This window comes from Brachyistius frenatus, unplaced genomic scaffold (genome assembly GCF_029030835.1).
Source record: "Brachyistius frenatus isolate BFR_SWC_R1_liver_20210118 unplaced genomic scaffold, ASM2903083v1 Contig_102, whole genome shotgun sequence".
NCBI lineage: Eukaryota > Metazoa > Chordata > Actinopteri > Embiotocidae > Brachyistius > Brachyistius frenatus.
In genome coordinates this window covers 615,718-630,033 of record NW_027210701.1, presented here as the reverse complement: position 1 = coordinate 630,033, position 14,316 = coordinate 615,718, and the positions used below count along the sequence as shown (strand labels likewise).

General features: G+C 42.1%; 1 protein-coding gene across 4 annotated transcripts in view; it reads left to right on the top strand.

The window, feature by feature from the left end:
- The window catches only part of smoc1 (SPARC related modular calcium binding 1), a 43,152-nt gene extending 34,831 nt beyond the window's left edge, over positions 1 to 8,321 (top strand). For 2 of the 4 annotated variants that reach the window (XM_069711565.1, XM_069711562.1), the window contains exons 11-14: positions 1,313 to 1,418; positions 2,211 to 2,455; positions 2,926 to 2,959; positions 7,691 to 8,321. In XM_069711565.1, coding sequence (XP_069567666.1) covers positions 1,313 to 1,418; positions 2,211 to 2,455; positions 2,926 to 2,959; positions 7,691 to 7,730 — 425 coding nt within the window. In that variant the 3' untranslated portion in view covers positions 7,731 to 8,321. Of the gene's footprint in view, positions 1 to 1,312; positions 1,419 to 2,210; positions 2,456 to 2,925; positions 2,980 to 7,690 lie in introns of all 4 variants that reach the window. The other 2 variants (XM_069711564.1, XM_069711563.1) reach the window with 2 other exon arrangements.
- The last annotated feature ends 5,995 nt before the right edge of the window (positions 8,322 to 14,316 follow it).

Genomic DNA, 14,316 nt, shown 5'->3' with positions numbered 1-14,316 from the left:
TGATTCTCACAGATTCACCGGTTCCATCCAGGTGAGACTGAGCTCGTTGCAGCAGGTAGATGATGGCATCGTCCACTCCCACATGAGGCTGGTACGCAATTTATCAAGCTAATGGGGTGGGGTGGGGGGGGGGGTAACGTAATGCAGGAAATGCAAAGACACAGAGGGAAAAGATGAGGCCTTTAGGAAGATCAACATTTTCCTCAGACGTAGGGCTGTTATCTAAGTTATGAAGATAAACTCTACATGACTAAAACTACAATATATTAGCTCAACATCCAACCAAACATGAACTTCCATGACCTCTGACCTTTCTGTAAACAAACACGTCCCGACTCGTGAACTCGAGGCTTAAAGAAAATTCCACAAGAGGGCCCCATTCAAATGGACTCTCCTCGTGTACACGGTAAATACGACAGCATTTGAATGCAGCAGTAGTCACAAATCACTGCAGCCTCTTTCTGTCTACACCTGAAACAACAACAGCAGATTTGATGTATTTTAAAGTTCGACGCTCCCAGAGGTCGTGCATCACGCTGTGTCCTCGACACCTTCCCACATAGGCTGAGGACAACACAACGCTTCATAACACCCCAATTTAACACTTGGATTAAGGCACAGCAAGGCAGTGCTTCTTCGAGCTCGTAGTGTTGTCGGAAATGCTAATTGGATTCACCTGGCGGGGGCAGCGGACCACCTCCCACAGAACGACCTGAGCCAGCACAAAAAGGAAAGAAAAAGATGAGAGCGGCGTAAGGAAGAGGAGGAAGAGGTTGAGGAGGAGAAAGAGAAAAAAAGGAGGAGGAGGAGGAGGAGGAAGGAAAGCTGCAGAGAAAGACGAAGAGACTGAAAAAAAAAAAATGGCAGAATGAGAAGATTAGTTTACTGCGCAGCTGCGTTTGAAGTTTCCCTTTAAGACACACAATTAGGAGGGAAAAATTTGCACTGGTTTAGCGTGCTATTAAAACCATACATCTGGGCAATTAAAAAGAGCTACCCAAGGTGTTCAGAATTGTGTCATAAAAGTTAACAGGTCTGCAGCGCTCAACAAAGCCCTCTCATCACAGCACACTTCTGTCCCACCTCTCGCCATGTGCCTCTTACAAAACGGCCAAACTATGCGTTTCACCTCGAACGGAAACATATTCACGATAATCCAGTGGGTCACAACAGACGTTTGACGTCCGTCACGCCGCTTCGCTGCTGTCTTTAGGAGGCTTTAAGAGGCTCTGCAGCTCCTCAGCGCCGTAATGGCTCAAATTAGTTGTGGAAGGTAATTCTGGTGTATTTTTTTGTCTTTGATTCGTCCCAGGCTGCCCGGAGGGAAAGAAAGTGGAATTTATTACGAGCTTGTTAGATGCCCTCACCACAGACATGGTGCAGGCCATAAACTCACCAGCCCCCTCTGGTGGCGGGAGGTAAGTGTTACACCTCGTGCTCTAAACGACACATTTTCCTTAGTACACTAACAAATAGGGCTCTTACTTGTTGTAGTGCAGGAATGTTAAATCGCACACTGCCGTTCTGCACTGACAGGAAATGACCTCATCATGTGAACACATCACCCGCCAAAATATCTGCAGCTTTAATTATTTTACCTTGAAATCAACGTATTTCCGTGCCATCTGTTTAACACACTCGACAAACACACGGATTCTTCTATAATGAAAAAAAAACAGCTGCAGCTTCCTCAGACGCCTTAATTTGAAAATCCTTTATGGTCCAGCCCCTTCCTCTACGAAACCAAGATGTTGTCCAGAGTTTCACATTTCTTTTTTTGGACCGTTCTGAGTGCCTCATCCTGGTGCTTGTAGTGCACTGCATGTTTCTGTACTTACGCACTCAAAATAGTGAGTTTTAGTACACAAGTAGAACATCTGGATCACAGCACTAGTTTTGTTTTTTACTTAGAGAATTGTTTATTTATGTTTATATATTTTTCTCTGACATGGACACGTTAAGGTTTACTGTTCACTTCCAATCAGTGCTAAAATTGAATAAACAGATGGACATGGAATAAATCTGTCCACACGAAGCCCTATGTAAACGTACGCTGAGATTTTCTTTGTCTAAGATTGATTTGAAAATAGTTTAACTGCTAGATGACATCTAATGTGACATCTGTCAGTTATTTTTGGCCTTAAATCAAGAAATATGTACATTTCCTTCATCTGTTTTTGAGTCATTTCTGTCCCTCTGACGTTCCCCAGGTTCGTAGAGCCTGACCCCAGTCACACTCTGGAGGAGCGGGTGGTGCACTGGTACTTTGCCCAGCTGGACAACAACGGCAGCCACGACATCAACAAGAAGGAGCTGAAACCTTTCAAGCGGTACCTGAAGAAGAAAGCCAAACCCAAGAAATGCGCCCGCAAGTTCACCGACTACTGCGACCTGAACAAGGACCGGGCCATCTCCCTGCAGGAGCTGAAAGGCTGCCTGGGCGTCAGCAAGGAGGGTAAGACGGGACGAGGGGGAAAACAGGAAGGTGGAGATGAGGCTGGTAGAGTTGTGATAGACGGTTCTCGTTCCCAGGGCGTTTTAACTGATGTCGTGACGAGGTTGTTCGGAAAAGGTCATGAGACGAAGAACAAACGTGGGAAAGTATGCTTGGATTTCTGTGAAGTCATCGAAACCCGGATCTTTTCCGAACCATAACTGCGTTGTTTGTAACTTCAAGAAGCAAACTGCTCTGATAAAACTTTATTATTTGACGCCCTGGAAATGAGAACACGTCGGTCGTTGAGTAAAGTCAGGACTCTGGTAGGAGGAGCTCATCTTCAACAGTTATACACAACAGTTTTTAAAGCCGCGCTGCTCCACTCTAGCCTGGCTCCGCCCACCTGTCACTCACAGCTTAAAAACTCTGATATATTTAAAATAAATTCTTTGCTGTGTGAAATTTTGTTTTGTTCTTCTCCTCTGCAGGAAGCTCAACGACAAGCAGCAATCAAGGGACAAGGCAAGGGACAAATTTGTTCAGTAAGGCAAACTAATGCTTCCGCTAACCCCGCCTCTGGCTCCGAGCACTGCAGCTGGCTTATTGTGTAATCCATTAACACGCACACACACACAAAAGCAAAATCTGCTTGTTATAATCTGAGACTTCGATGGGAGTCTGCAGATGGGTGTTTTATTTTGAAAATTAACGGGATTATTTTTATTTTCCTCTGTCGGACTTCCTGCCCTGTCGATCTGCTCCGTTCAGCTTGTCGCGACCTCCGTCCGACAACCGTTAAAAAAAAGACTCGGTACCTATCTTTGGTGCCGATCAGTCGTCTTTTTGACATCGTGTCCTGCTCGAAGACACTGACACAGCAGCAGCAATGATTTATGATCGGTTCGCTGATGGTCTTTCTTTCAGCCGGTTTTCCGTCCCTCTCTCTCTCCTCCTCGTACTCCCCGTCAGGATTCCCCTCTCTGACTGATTATTGCTCCCCTCGGTGCTGCTGCTGACTCTGGCCCCCGCCGGCCGCTTCAGCGCCACATAGCTCTGAGGTCATGTGTTTACGCTGGCTCGGCCCGGCAGCGCCGGGAGAACGGTGGCTCCGAGAGGGCATAACGTCAGGCGGCTCGGACCCGGGGCCCGGCTGCCAGGATAAACAGCGCCGGCGCTGGAGGAGGAGGGCTCGGCCCCGAATCTATCACCTTCCTGCTTAAGAGCTGGAGGTAACGGGCCTGACAGCTTTATAAGGCTCCTTCTGTTGACGACGGTGGAGGGAGTGAGGTGTGTAGTGAGGAGAGGAGAGGCCGCATCTGTACGAACATGTGGCTCCGTTCTGCCTGACGGAGATCGACAGCCGCGTCGTTCAGGTATGCCTCGCTGTGCGTTAACGGCCTGGATCTCTTTAAGTCGAGCTGCGTCTGCCAGGCCTTAAATCTCATCGTGCCCCGTCGCAGCTCCGCTCCGTCACCGGAGTGTTGTTGGACATATTTACAGTTTACTGTACGTGCTTTTTGGCTGGAGGAATCTACACGATGACATGCTCATGCTGACATGCTGGCAGCAGCGAAGGAAACATCTGAGTACCTTGTGTGAGAGCCGAGGTGCTGCGGAGAGTGGCATCCATCCTCCGAGGAGCCTGGAAACCTCGTTACGGACGAAGCCCGGGGCGGCGACGTTCTCCCGCAGTCCCTCCGGTCCCATGACATCGGGCAGTTCGTCTCGTTTCCGTTCAACAAAACACAGAAATATCTCATTGTTAGACTCGACACTTTGGCAGGAAGGTTCACCATGTTCTTTTCAAAAAGTCGTAATTCTATTCAAAAAGACGTAAACACACTGTTGAATAAGTGCAAACACATGCGGGCGTGCACGTACGAATGCTCGCACACGCAAGAGACAATTATAATGTATTAGAGGATGTAGCGAGAGAGGCTGCTGCACAGGTTTTAGTTTGCAGGACGCATCAACTGAGAACGAAGAAACGATTAGTAAGTAAAGTGGATTAAATATTGCGCTTTTAACACAAACAAAGTCACAAAGTGCTTCACAAATAAAAAAAAAACAACAACGAAATGTTAAAAATATGAAAAAGAAACCAACAAAAAAAACCCCGGAATATTTAAATTCAACAACAACACCAGGGGAGACAGAGGATCGTTTGAACAAAAGCTGCTTTTTGAAGGCAGCTTGATTAGATGATAAATAAATAAAAAGTATTTCACTAACCAAACACCAGATCATTTATTGGTTTGAGATCATCTGAAGGTTTCAGCATTGCAAGTATGAGGATTTGCTTGTTTTTGTGTTTTTGCAAGTTTCAGACGGCTTCTGAAAAAACACAAGCAGCATGAAGCAGCGTCAGGCTTCTCCGCTCTCCTGTCTTCCCCTCCTGTTTGTCCTGGCTGCGTCAGGCGGGAATGAAAGGAGGGCATTATTGGGCCGGCCTGGCACCGCAGCTGCAGGACCATTAGAGAGTCCAGAGTCCCGTCCTCTCAGAGCCAGCCGCAATTACTCCGCAGCGCTGTGCTTTAATTCCTGTGACATCAGCCTGACACCAGGACTGACAGGTCATCAGTGAGGGGCCGCGACATCATTACCTGTAACTCCAGGTGATGAGGTAGCCACAGGAAACTCATGCACAGGTACGATGATTCCCAGCTCTCCAGCCAGGCGCCTTTCTCGGCCGGTCCCAGGTGAGGCGAGGCGATTCACCAGCAGACGGGATCTGCTTTCAGTTCTTTATCACAAGTGGGGCCAAGGTGTCCACGGAGAGGCCGGGCAGCTTTGTGTTGTTAATGGCTCAGACAGTGTCCTCTGTGACTTGGAGGTGGGGCGGAGGGGAGGGGGGGGGGTGGATGGCAGCTGGTCTGGAGCCGAGTAATTACAGAGGCGATTCATCAGTGCTGCTGTCGCTCGGCTCCATACAGAGACTCTTATCTGGGCTGGAGAGTGGTGTCGGGAAATATTGTGGTGCTGCACAGGTATACAGATGCAGTAGTACTGACGCTGACACTGAATACTACTACTGAAAAAATACTGCTGAAAAAACTGCAGCCAAGTCAGCTGGTCTGCATCTAAAATATCTCAAAATTCAAATCTTCAAAAAAAAATAAAAATGCAAATGTTCTCCATGAATATTACCTCAACTAATCTAATAATAATTAAAGTATTTTTCTGCAATTGGTTGTCCAATGATGTCAGTTAGTCGGTCATATCCACTGGTAAATTGTGTTTGTAACCCAGACTATATATAAAAGTGGACATAGCTTCCAGGTTTAAAAAAAAAAAAAATATAAAAAAAAATATTGCTTCAGCTGCAATACCACCGAGTGCCACTAGAGGTTGGCTCCAAAAAGCCTGCGGCTCCATAGACTCCCATTCAACTTCTCTCATCAAATACAAACTAAATAAATGTCTCCACCAGTTATCTCTGTTGTTAGTTAAAGTCACTCCTTATTAGTTTTCTGGCGGTCCATCTGAAAATAATCCGTCATTAATTAAATATTTGGTCTCAGAGTGGTGTGTGTTTTGGGGGTGTGTCTGTTTCAGGTTTCAGTTATAGGTGGGCGGGGAATTGTCCCAATCAGATCCACCACTGGCTCCTCCTCAGCTCCTTCAAATATGCTCACTTCTGACTCTGAACTAGCAAGATGGCGATGGCCGAAATGAGGCTTCAGAACGACAGTTTTTTCCCTGATCGATCCCCCCAAAAAACAAAATTTTTCCATAACAAACATCAGTATCAAAATTGACTCAATGCCGGATGATGAACTCTTTTCTTTTTTTTTTTTTTACATTTTAGGAGCTTTAATTTAGCACCCTCGTGTCAGATTTTGTTACAACGATAAAATTTACTATAAAATATCTCAATAAGTCAAGGCTAGTGTGTAGCTGAATTCTTTTGTTCAAATTTGTATTAAAAGTCGTGTAAACCACTCGTGCAGAGAGGTTTTATCATATGTTGTTATATATTTTGTTAGGATCTTGGGGATAAATCGACATTTATTTACATAAAAGTGTCAAATCTTAAACTGCAAACAGTAGTCGGCTGTATGCTGCTACTCACGGTGAAATTAGGCGGCTATAATATTTTATTTTATCCACTTAAAGTAAAGGTGAAAACATCCAGAGCAGGATTTACTCCTGCGAAAGGTAACCGGTGATTTATGGAGCGACGGATGGATCGAGTTAACGTCTGAAGACTTTAGAGTGAGGAGTGCAGGAGCTCCAAGAGTGAAATCAGCTGGATGTGTGTTTCACTGCTAACATGAGCAGAGCTGACAGAGAGCGCACCTGCATGCACACACACACACACACACACACACACACACACACACACACACACACACACACACACACACACACACACACACACACACACACACACACACACACACACACACACACAACCCTGCCAGCTGCACAACACTGCAAAAAAACACAACCCTGTTCTGAATACACAACAATGCACCTTCATCCAAAACACACAAATAAAAATAGGTGGATGCAAACACACACAGTTACACACACAAACACACACACACACACACACACACACACACACACACACACACACACACACACACACACACACACACACACACCTGACCGGCTCACCTCTGACAGCCATCTGTAAGCAATCTCAGCTCTTTACCCATCTCCCTTTCTCCCAGGCCTCTCCTCCTCCTCCTCCTCCTCCTCCTCTGATTGATGAGCGAGCAGTCTATCCCGTGTGCAGCACACTGTCATGCAGATTCAGCGCATCTGCAACACGACTTCAGAGAGTTATCGCTTCGTCATCACATAATGTCAGCACATGGACGGTGTGTGGTGGGAAGCTGCAGGAAATGTTCCTCTTCCTCATCCTGATCTTTTACTTAAAAGAAAATAAAAGGATTAAGAAAGCAGACAACATAGAAAGAAAAAACAGGGACACGGTTACAAAAAAATTCAGATGTAGAAAACCTCAGAGAGAAGTCCAAATCGATTAAATAAAACACTTAATTTGGTTCTAAAAAATCTGCTGTGAGACACGAAGCAATAGTTACATTAGCTTCAGAGGACGGATCTGCGCTCCACATGGAGACGGTCACGCATCGGCTTTTTTTTTTTTTTTTTTTAACATGTATTAGATTTTGTTGCGTGCATTATTCAAATTGTGAGCGTTCGTCTGTTGAAACAAACAAATGAACCCGTTTTCATTCTGTCTTCCGTCCGTCTGTCTGTCTGTCTGTCTCTGTCTCCCAGTAGGTCGTCTGGTGTGAGACAAGACGGATCGAGAAGCTGAGACGAGAGCAGAGGGCACAGAGGGAAGGCATCTGTACGCTTGCTGACAGGAAAGAGAAAGATGGAGCAGATCGAGTTTAAAAAAAAAAAAAAAAAAAAAAGAAGAAGAAAAAAGCGAACAGAAAAAAACAAGAAAAGAAAACGAAGCGGCGCCAAAATATTTGCACTTTCTCCTCCCTATGTTTGACATTTTATCTGTTTTTACGTGTTTTTTTTTTTTTTCCTTCTTGAAGTGACTGAAAGTTTCTTGGTAAGAATGAGAATATAATTGTAAAGAGATGGAAGAGCATCTCCCCGTGTGTTTAGGCTGCTGTTGTGATCCGTTCGGTCCTCAGATAACAAGAACAGGCACTAATACACATTATAAATTCAACTTAAAAGGGCCCCCTGTTACATACAGCAGCACACAGACTGGTGTCAGCTCACGAAAGAGAGAGCTGTGTCAGTGTAGACCAATTTAAACAAATGTGAACATGCAAAAAGAAAAAAAAAAGCCGTGTTGTGTTGTTGTCAACAGTCTGCAAAAAAAAATGCCTTCAAGTTTTCAGTTTTTTCCTGCTTTATTTTACTTTTTGAAAGAAGTTTGTGCTAATTTTTTTTTTTTTTTTTAAATCGTTTTTTAAATGAAGTAGACAAAGAAAAAACATCAAAAAGCCAATTAGATGGAGAGAATTAAAAACTGTAAGTACAGTTACAGTCATGCAGCCCCTCAACACTGGAGGTAGACTAATGCAACTTTACACTGTAGCGCCCAACAGGGGGAGACATTTTCACACACAGTATAAAAGCTGCATTGATTAGTTTTTGAGTAAATAAATAAAGGGGACGAGCTTCGGAAACCCCTGAAATGTTGCCTCACAGTTGTCAGTTGCTTCCTTACAGATGTCTAAAAATCACTCTTGTTTTAGCTCCATTTTTGGTCTCCACCCCCAAAAACATGCCCGGTCCTTAATCTCCTAAAATTCACCAGCTTGTTACTGATGGTTCAAGTTTAATGAGACCTCTTTTAAAGAAACTCTTTCTGGAGCTACAGTGATTTATTTTAAAATACTTTGGATTTATATCTAATCTATATACATTTTAATTAATGCAGCTTTCAGTTCAAACGGCGTAAAAAGGCTGCTGGTTTACAATTCTTAGGTATATTTTACATCACGTTACAAGTTGAGATAATGTTTGTTTTTATTTTCTACACAAACCTGAAAAACAGTGAAAGATTTTGAATTTCTTCATGAATTTTTTTTCGTGTTTGCCACGATAAAATCCACTAACATGAGCAAACCTCTGACCCCCTGGAGGGGATTTTATATTTCCAGAACAGACGACTTTTAAACATTCGTAATGGTACCAGGAAAAACAGGTGCTACAGATGACTCAACCCGACCAGTAAGTGGATGTTTACTCTCGTTAATATCGTCCCGTTTACTGTCAGCGAGATGTGACTATTACAAACGCCACCTCCTAAAATAAGTACTGGAGCCTCCCCAATAATATCAGAGTACATTTTGTGTATGTAAATACAATATTTGTCAGCTGATGTCAGTTGCAGTCTGTGAAACACTTCACACATAAATGCATGTTGGCGCTTCGCCACCTTCTTTAAGACACTGCAGGGTGTGTGATTAACTACAGAAACACTTCGGAATGAGTTTGGGAATGTAAAAAAAAAAAGAAAGAATAAAAACGTCTTCCTAACATTTGGAAACAATTGAGTTTTAAAATTGGAGAACAGCAACTTGGCTGGTGTGATCTGAATGTATTTTGTTGTATTTCCCAAGATGAAGAAGAAAAAAAAAGGCTCCTGTTGTAAATATGTACAATAACCTTTTGTTTGTTTTTACTAAATTTCATGTCATGTTGCTGTTCACTCACTTCACTGTCACTTCAAGTTTCTGTGTGTTTGCATTGTGTCCAACATTAGGCTGACTCACAACACTGAAGTATTTAGAGCAGACTGAAGCTGATCGGCTCTGACGACGGTTTATTTCAGGTTATTTTACTACTTCAGCTCGTGTTTTACGATTGCTGTCCTTATCAGAGTGAAGAATGTGTGCAGTATCTCCTGCTGAATTCACTACACTCAAACATCCAGTGGTGTCTAATCTGAACGTTTCAGTCCAGGTTTGAACACACTGAAGTGTTTCCAGACGCTGCAGATCAAACATAAGATCTAAAAGAAACTAACAGGCTCAAAATCTCTGCACATCACGATGGAGGGACGGTACAGTGAATAGAGATGACTAAAATGTTTTGCTAATATTTCATATTCATAGCTGCAGAAATCAGATCCGAGACGTGTTGTGTTTGGATGTAAATGACGTGGTTTGAGGTGCTGCTTGCTGTAACGTACTGCAGGCTGAAATTCCTGAAATATTTGAACCTGAGTCAAACAAAGTGAAGAATAGAAAAAGAAAAGGAATCTAACCTGATAAAATGAGAGAGTTTAAGAGGTGCATGTTAGGTTGAATTGGCCTTTCTTGGGTTGTTCATGTCGTGGCATAAATTTAAAACAGGCTTAACGAGAAAAACATCTGCAGAAAAACTGAGAAACAAACAAAGCAGATATTTCTTACTTTGTACAAATAAAACAGACTCACTAAAGAGTTGAATTTGGTGACTAGAGAGCCAAAATGTCACTTTTCTCATATAAAGAAAATTAAAGTGCACACAGTATAAAGCTGCGGTCCATAATTCTGCAAGTATTCCACTGTTTTCACTCACAAGTTGGCTTCACTACAAACAATTTAAAGTATTTTAAAAGATTGATAATAAAGCTAAAAACAGTAAGATAGAAGTGATCCTGGTCTAGCTCTCTGGCTGCAGAGAAGGAGTTTAATACTGACCCCTACTGGTGAGGATGGTTCACTGCAGCTTGCAAGTTCACACTGACCCCGTTATCCATGTAAGAGTTCACACACACACACACACACACACACACACACACACACACACACACACACACACACACACACACACACACACACACACACACACGAACAGAGCCGACTGAATATCCTCAACTGACAATAAATGTTTTTAAAGAGAGTTTCATGTCTTTTCTTAATTTCACTGACACATTTTCAACCTGTAGGTTGTTCCCTGCTGGTAAAAGTATAAAAAGTAAAAAGACTTTCCATTATTTCACAACATTAAAAATGACAAAAAGTGGATAGTTAAGTGAAATTAACCATCTCGATATTTTAATGTCGACTACAAAGACGCACTCTGATTTGCGAGATGCTCTGATTTAGTGATGAGACTTCAAAGGTGCGGATGTTGTCAGTTGCATGATGGGAGGTGGAGGGGGAGGGCTGTTGGGGGTAGAGGTGGGGTTGGTATCACGGATGAAATGGGAGCCAACAGGCAGCTGCAGTACATCTGTCTTGTACTGACACATGTGGCATTTGACTTCCAGTGTGAAGTTCAAAAGAGTTTTATAATGACGCAGCTGCTTCGGGATGTGTGTGCGTGTGTGTTTTCTCCTTTGTTGGAGGCACGGTGGAGGGTGGGCGGGCTGCCGGAGGGGTTTCGTAGGTGAAGGCAAGAATTCGGGTCTTGAACGTGACGTGTGGGCAGTACAGGTGCTGTGTGAGGTCGCACTTTTCCAACTTTTTAGAAGAAACAAAGAATAATAAGCCATGATTATAAACAAATAAACAAACGCGTGTGAGATCATCCAGTTATGAGGATCTAAAGTTTCATCTTCATGAACGGGGATCAGATGGAGAACTTATTCCCCCACATGTTTTTCTAGTGACGAGTAAATCTGTGTGTGGTTTTTTTGTGTTTGTTTTTTCACACCTCCATGTGCATTGAAACACTTAGAAACAGATCAAAACCACCATTACAGGTAATTTAGCGGCGGCCATTAGCCCGTGTGATAGCCCAAAATTACCGGCGGGGGGGGATCACCATTTGTGCCCGATGCCCTCTGAAGCCTGCAGCAGCACCTGCCCAGCTGCCGGAGCACCAGGGGGTCACGGGGTCGCCTGCTAGGAGGAGGCCGGGGCAGCGGGGTCAAAGGTCATGCTCCAGACAGCGTATCCACACGCTGATTAAGAAGTCAGCTGCAGGAGCAGAGCTTTGCAGGTGGATGATGCATTTTACTCGCCGACGACAACTTTTCTTTCTTCTCCGCTCTGAACAATTATAACGATCGCTGGTGAATAAAGTCACATTAAAGTGGTTTAATGGGCGGATTTCTACTGATGGTAAAGATGTTAATGTAAACACAAGGCAGGCAGAAGACGTGGTAAACTACAGTTCAGTTCAGGAAAGTCTGAAAATATATCACTTCGGCATATAAATCAAACTTGGGCAGGAAGTTCATTTCTAAATTATACACAGGATTTTATATTTGAAGGAGAAGTGTGAGAAAGAAGCGAATGTCGTGGTATCAGAGTAGGAAATCAATGAGCAGCAGTGGAAAACCACTCGATCTACAACTTGGAGCAAATACGGGTGGAAAAAGACTTAAAAAGATTCTTTAAAACACTGGCACAGAAAAAATATGAAGATACATGGAGTTGGAAAATTATGTGGAACAAACAGAGCTAAATAAAATGTACGGAGAAAATACTGAAGGTGGAGTTACTGTTTCCATTTAAGGCAATTGAGGACAATTTAAAAAAAAAAAAGGTCTACCAAGATTAATGCCAATTGCAAGAAAGAAAGCTATTGCTCGAAAATGGTTCAAGACAAAAGGAACCTGAGGTGGAGATGAGTGATGACAAAACATATATGTAATAGAAAAGATGACTTTCTCCACAATTCAATAGAATTAGGAAAAACTGTATTGATCATGTCGTCAATAATATCTTAGACTTCATAAGAAAAAATGGAGTACTGGTTCATCTCTACAGATGCTAACAGGTTATATTAATAACATCCTGTTCTTGTTTTTATCTCTCATACTAAGTTTTCTTTCATACTTTTATCTTCAGCCAGCTAATTGGCTGATCAAAAGTGCTGTAAATGAGATCAGTGTTTACCCAAATTTAAAAGAGCTAATTACTGTATCAAACAAAATTTATGAGATGGAAATTGTTCCCAATAAAGAGAGAATTAAAAAAAGAAAAGAAAAAATATAACATCTAAAATATGACATCTATGAGGCGTTTGGAAAGCTTTCAATAATTTACGCAGTTTAATAAAGGTTTTAAAGATGAAGCTGTTTTTGTTTTAAAGTATAACGTTTTATTGACGTTCACATGTTTTTTTTTGTCTCCAACTCAAAGTGTCTGGGCCGTGAGTCAGTGCAGGATTAAAATTATCTGTTTTTCATCACCTCGGGGCCACAGGGGCCACTTAATATTTATTTCTACATATTCTACTTTAGTTTTATGATAAAGATTATTTTCATGCACAAATGATGTGGTTTGGCTGAGGAATGTTTCCCTGCGCGTCGTTATGATTAAGTTCATCTTTCTTTTTTTTTTTTAAATTATTTGGCTCGTGTATCTCTGAAGGAAAAGCACTCGCTGGCCTTTTGGATTCGCTTAAGAAGCAGGTGTGTGTGATTTCATCTGGAAGAACGAGTTATTCTCTGAATTTTAATAGTGGAAATGCCTGATGTCCCCATACAGTATGCAGCCTATACATGGAGACACACGTGCCAAATTCCAACATGCAAACAAGCAACAGAAACGGAGAACAAAACGCACAACAGTCGTCCAATAAGAATGGATCGGATTAAACTTCACTGATCCGTGTGAGGAAACAGGACGAACCAATGAGGACGGCTCAAAACGAAGCGATGGACTAATGAGATTGAGAAGAGTATGACTTCATTCGTGGAAAATATGAGGAAGAGTTCACGTTTCCTCGATGGAATATATATATATAGATATAGATATAGATATAGATATAGACAGACATACAGAGACTACTGCAGGTCCAGAAAGTAGTGGAGTATAAAGTACCTGAAGGCAACACTTAAGTAAAAGTACAGATAATCTACCAGAGGATGAGTTTGACAAAAGTTGAAGTCACCTTTCAAGTTTAAAAGTAATTTCTTGACATTAAATGTACTCAAGTTTCTTCTTTTAAAGTGTCAAAAGTAAAAGCTCCTGTCAGTGTTTTGTTGTTATATAACTGATGTTTAATGTGCATTTTTTTTGCTGTAGTTATTTCAATTCGTGGTTATTTTAAGTACTTTATATCCTGCTAGTTAGTTTAATCTACTGTAATGCATCACAATCTGTAAAATCATTATTAATTGGTTGTTTCTGTTCCGTAAGAACAACGTATCTCTAAAAAGTCAACAAGTTCAGAAAAACATTTCTCGGCACATTAAAGAGGGTTTTAAAAACTGTATTGAGCTTTAAAAGTAAAAGAAAGTCTATCAGAAAAATTATAATTTAAAATCCCCTAATTTGGAGATACATGGTTTTCACTGGACAAGAAGGAGATTAAAAACCATCTTAAAAGTAATTAAAGTTGTCAGACCGATGTAGAGGAGGAAAAGATTTCTGGCATGTAGTAAAGTCGAATTATAAAGTTACATAAAATGGAAATACTCAACTAAAGTACAAATACCTCAAATTTGTACTTGAGTAAAGGGACTCAGTTTCATTACACCACTACTA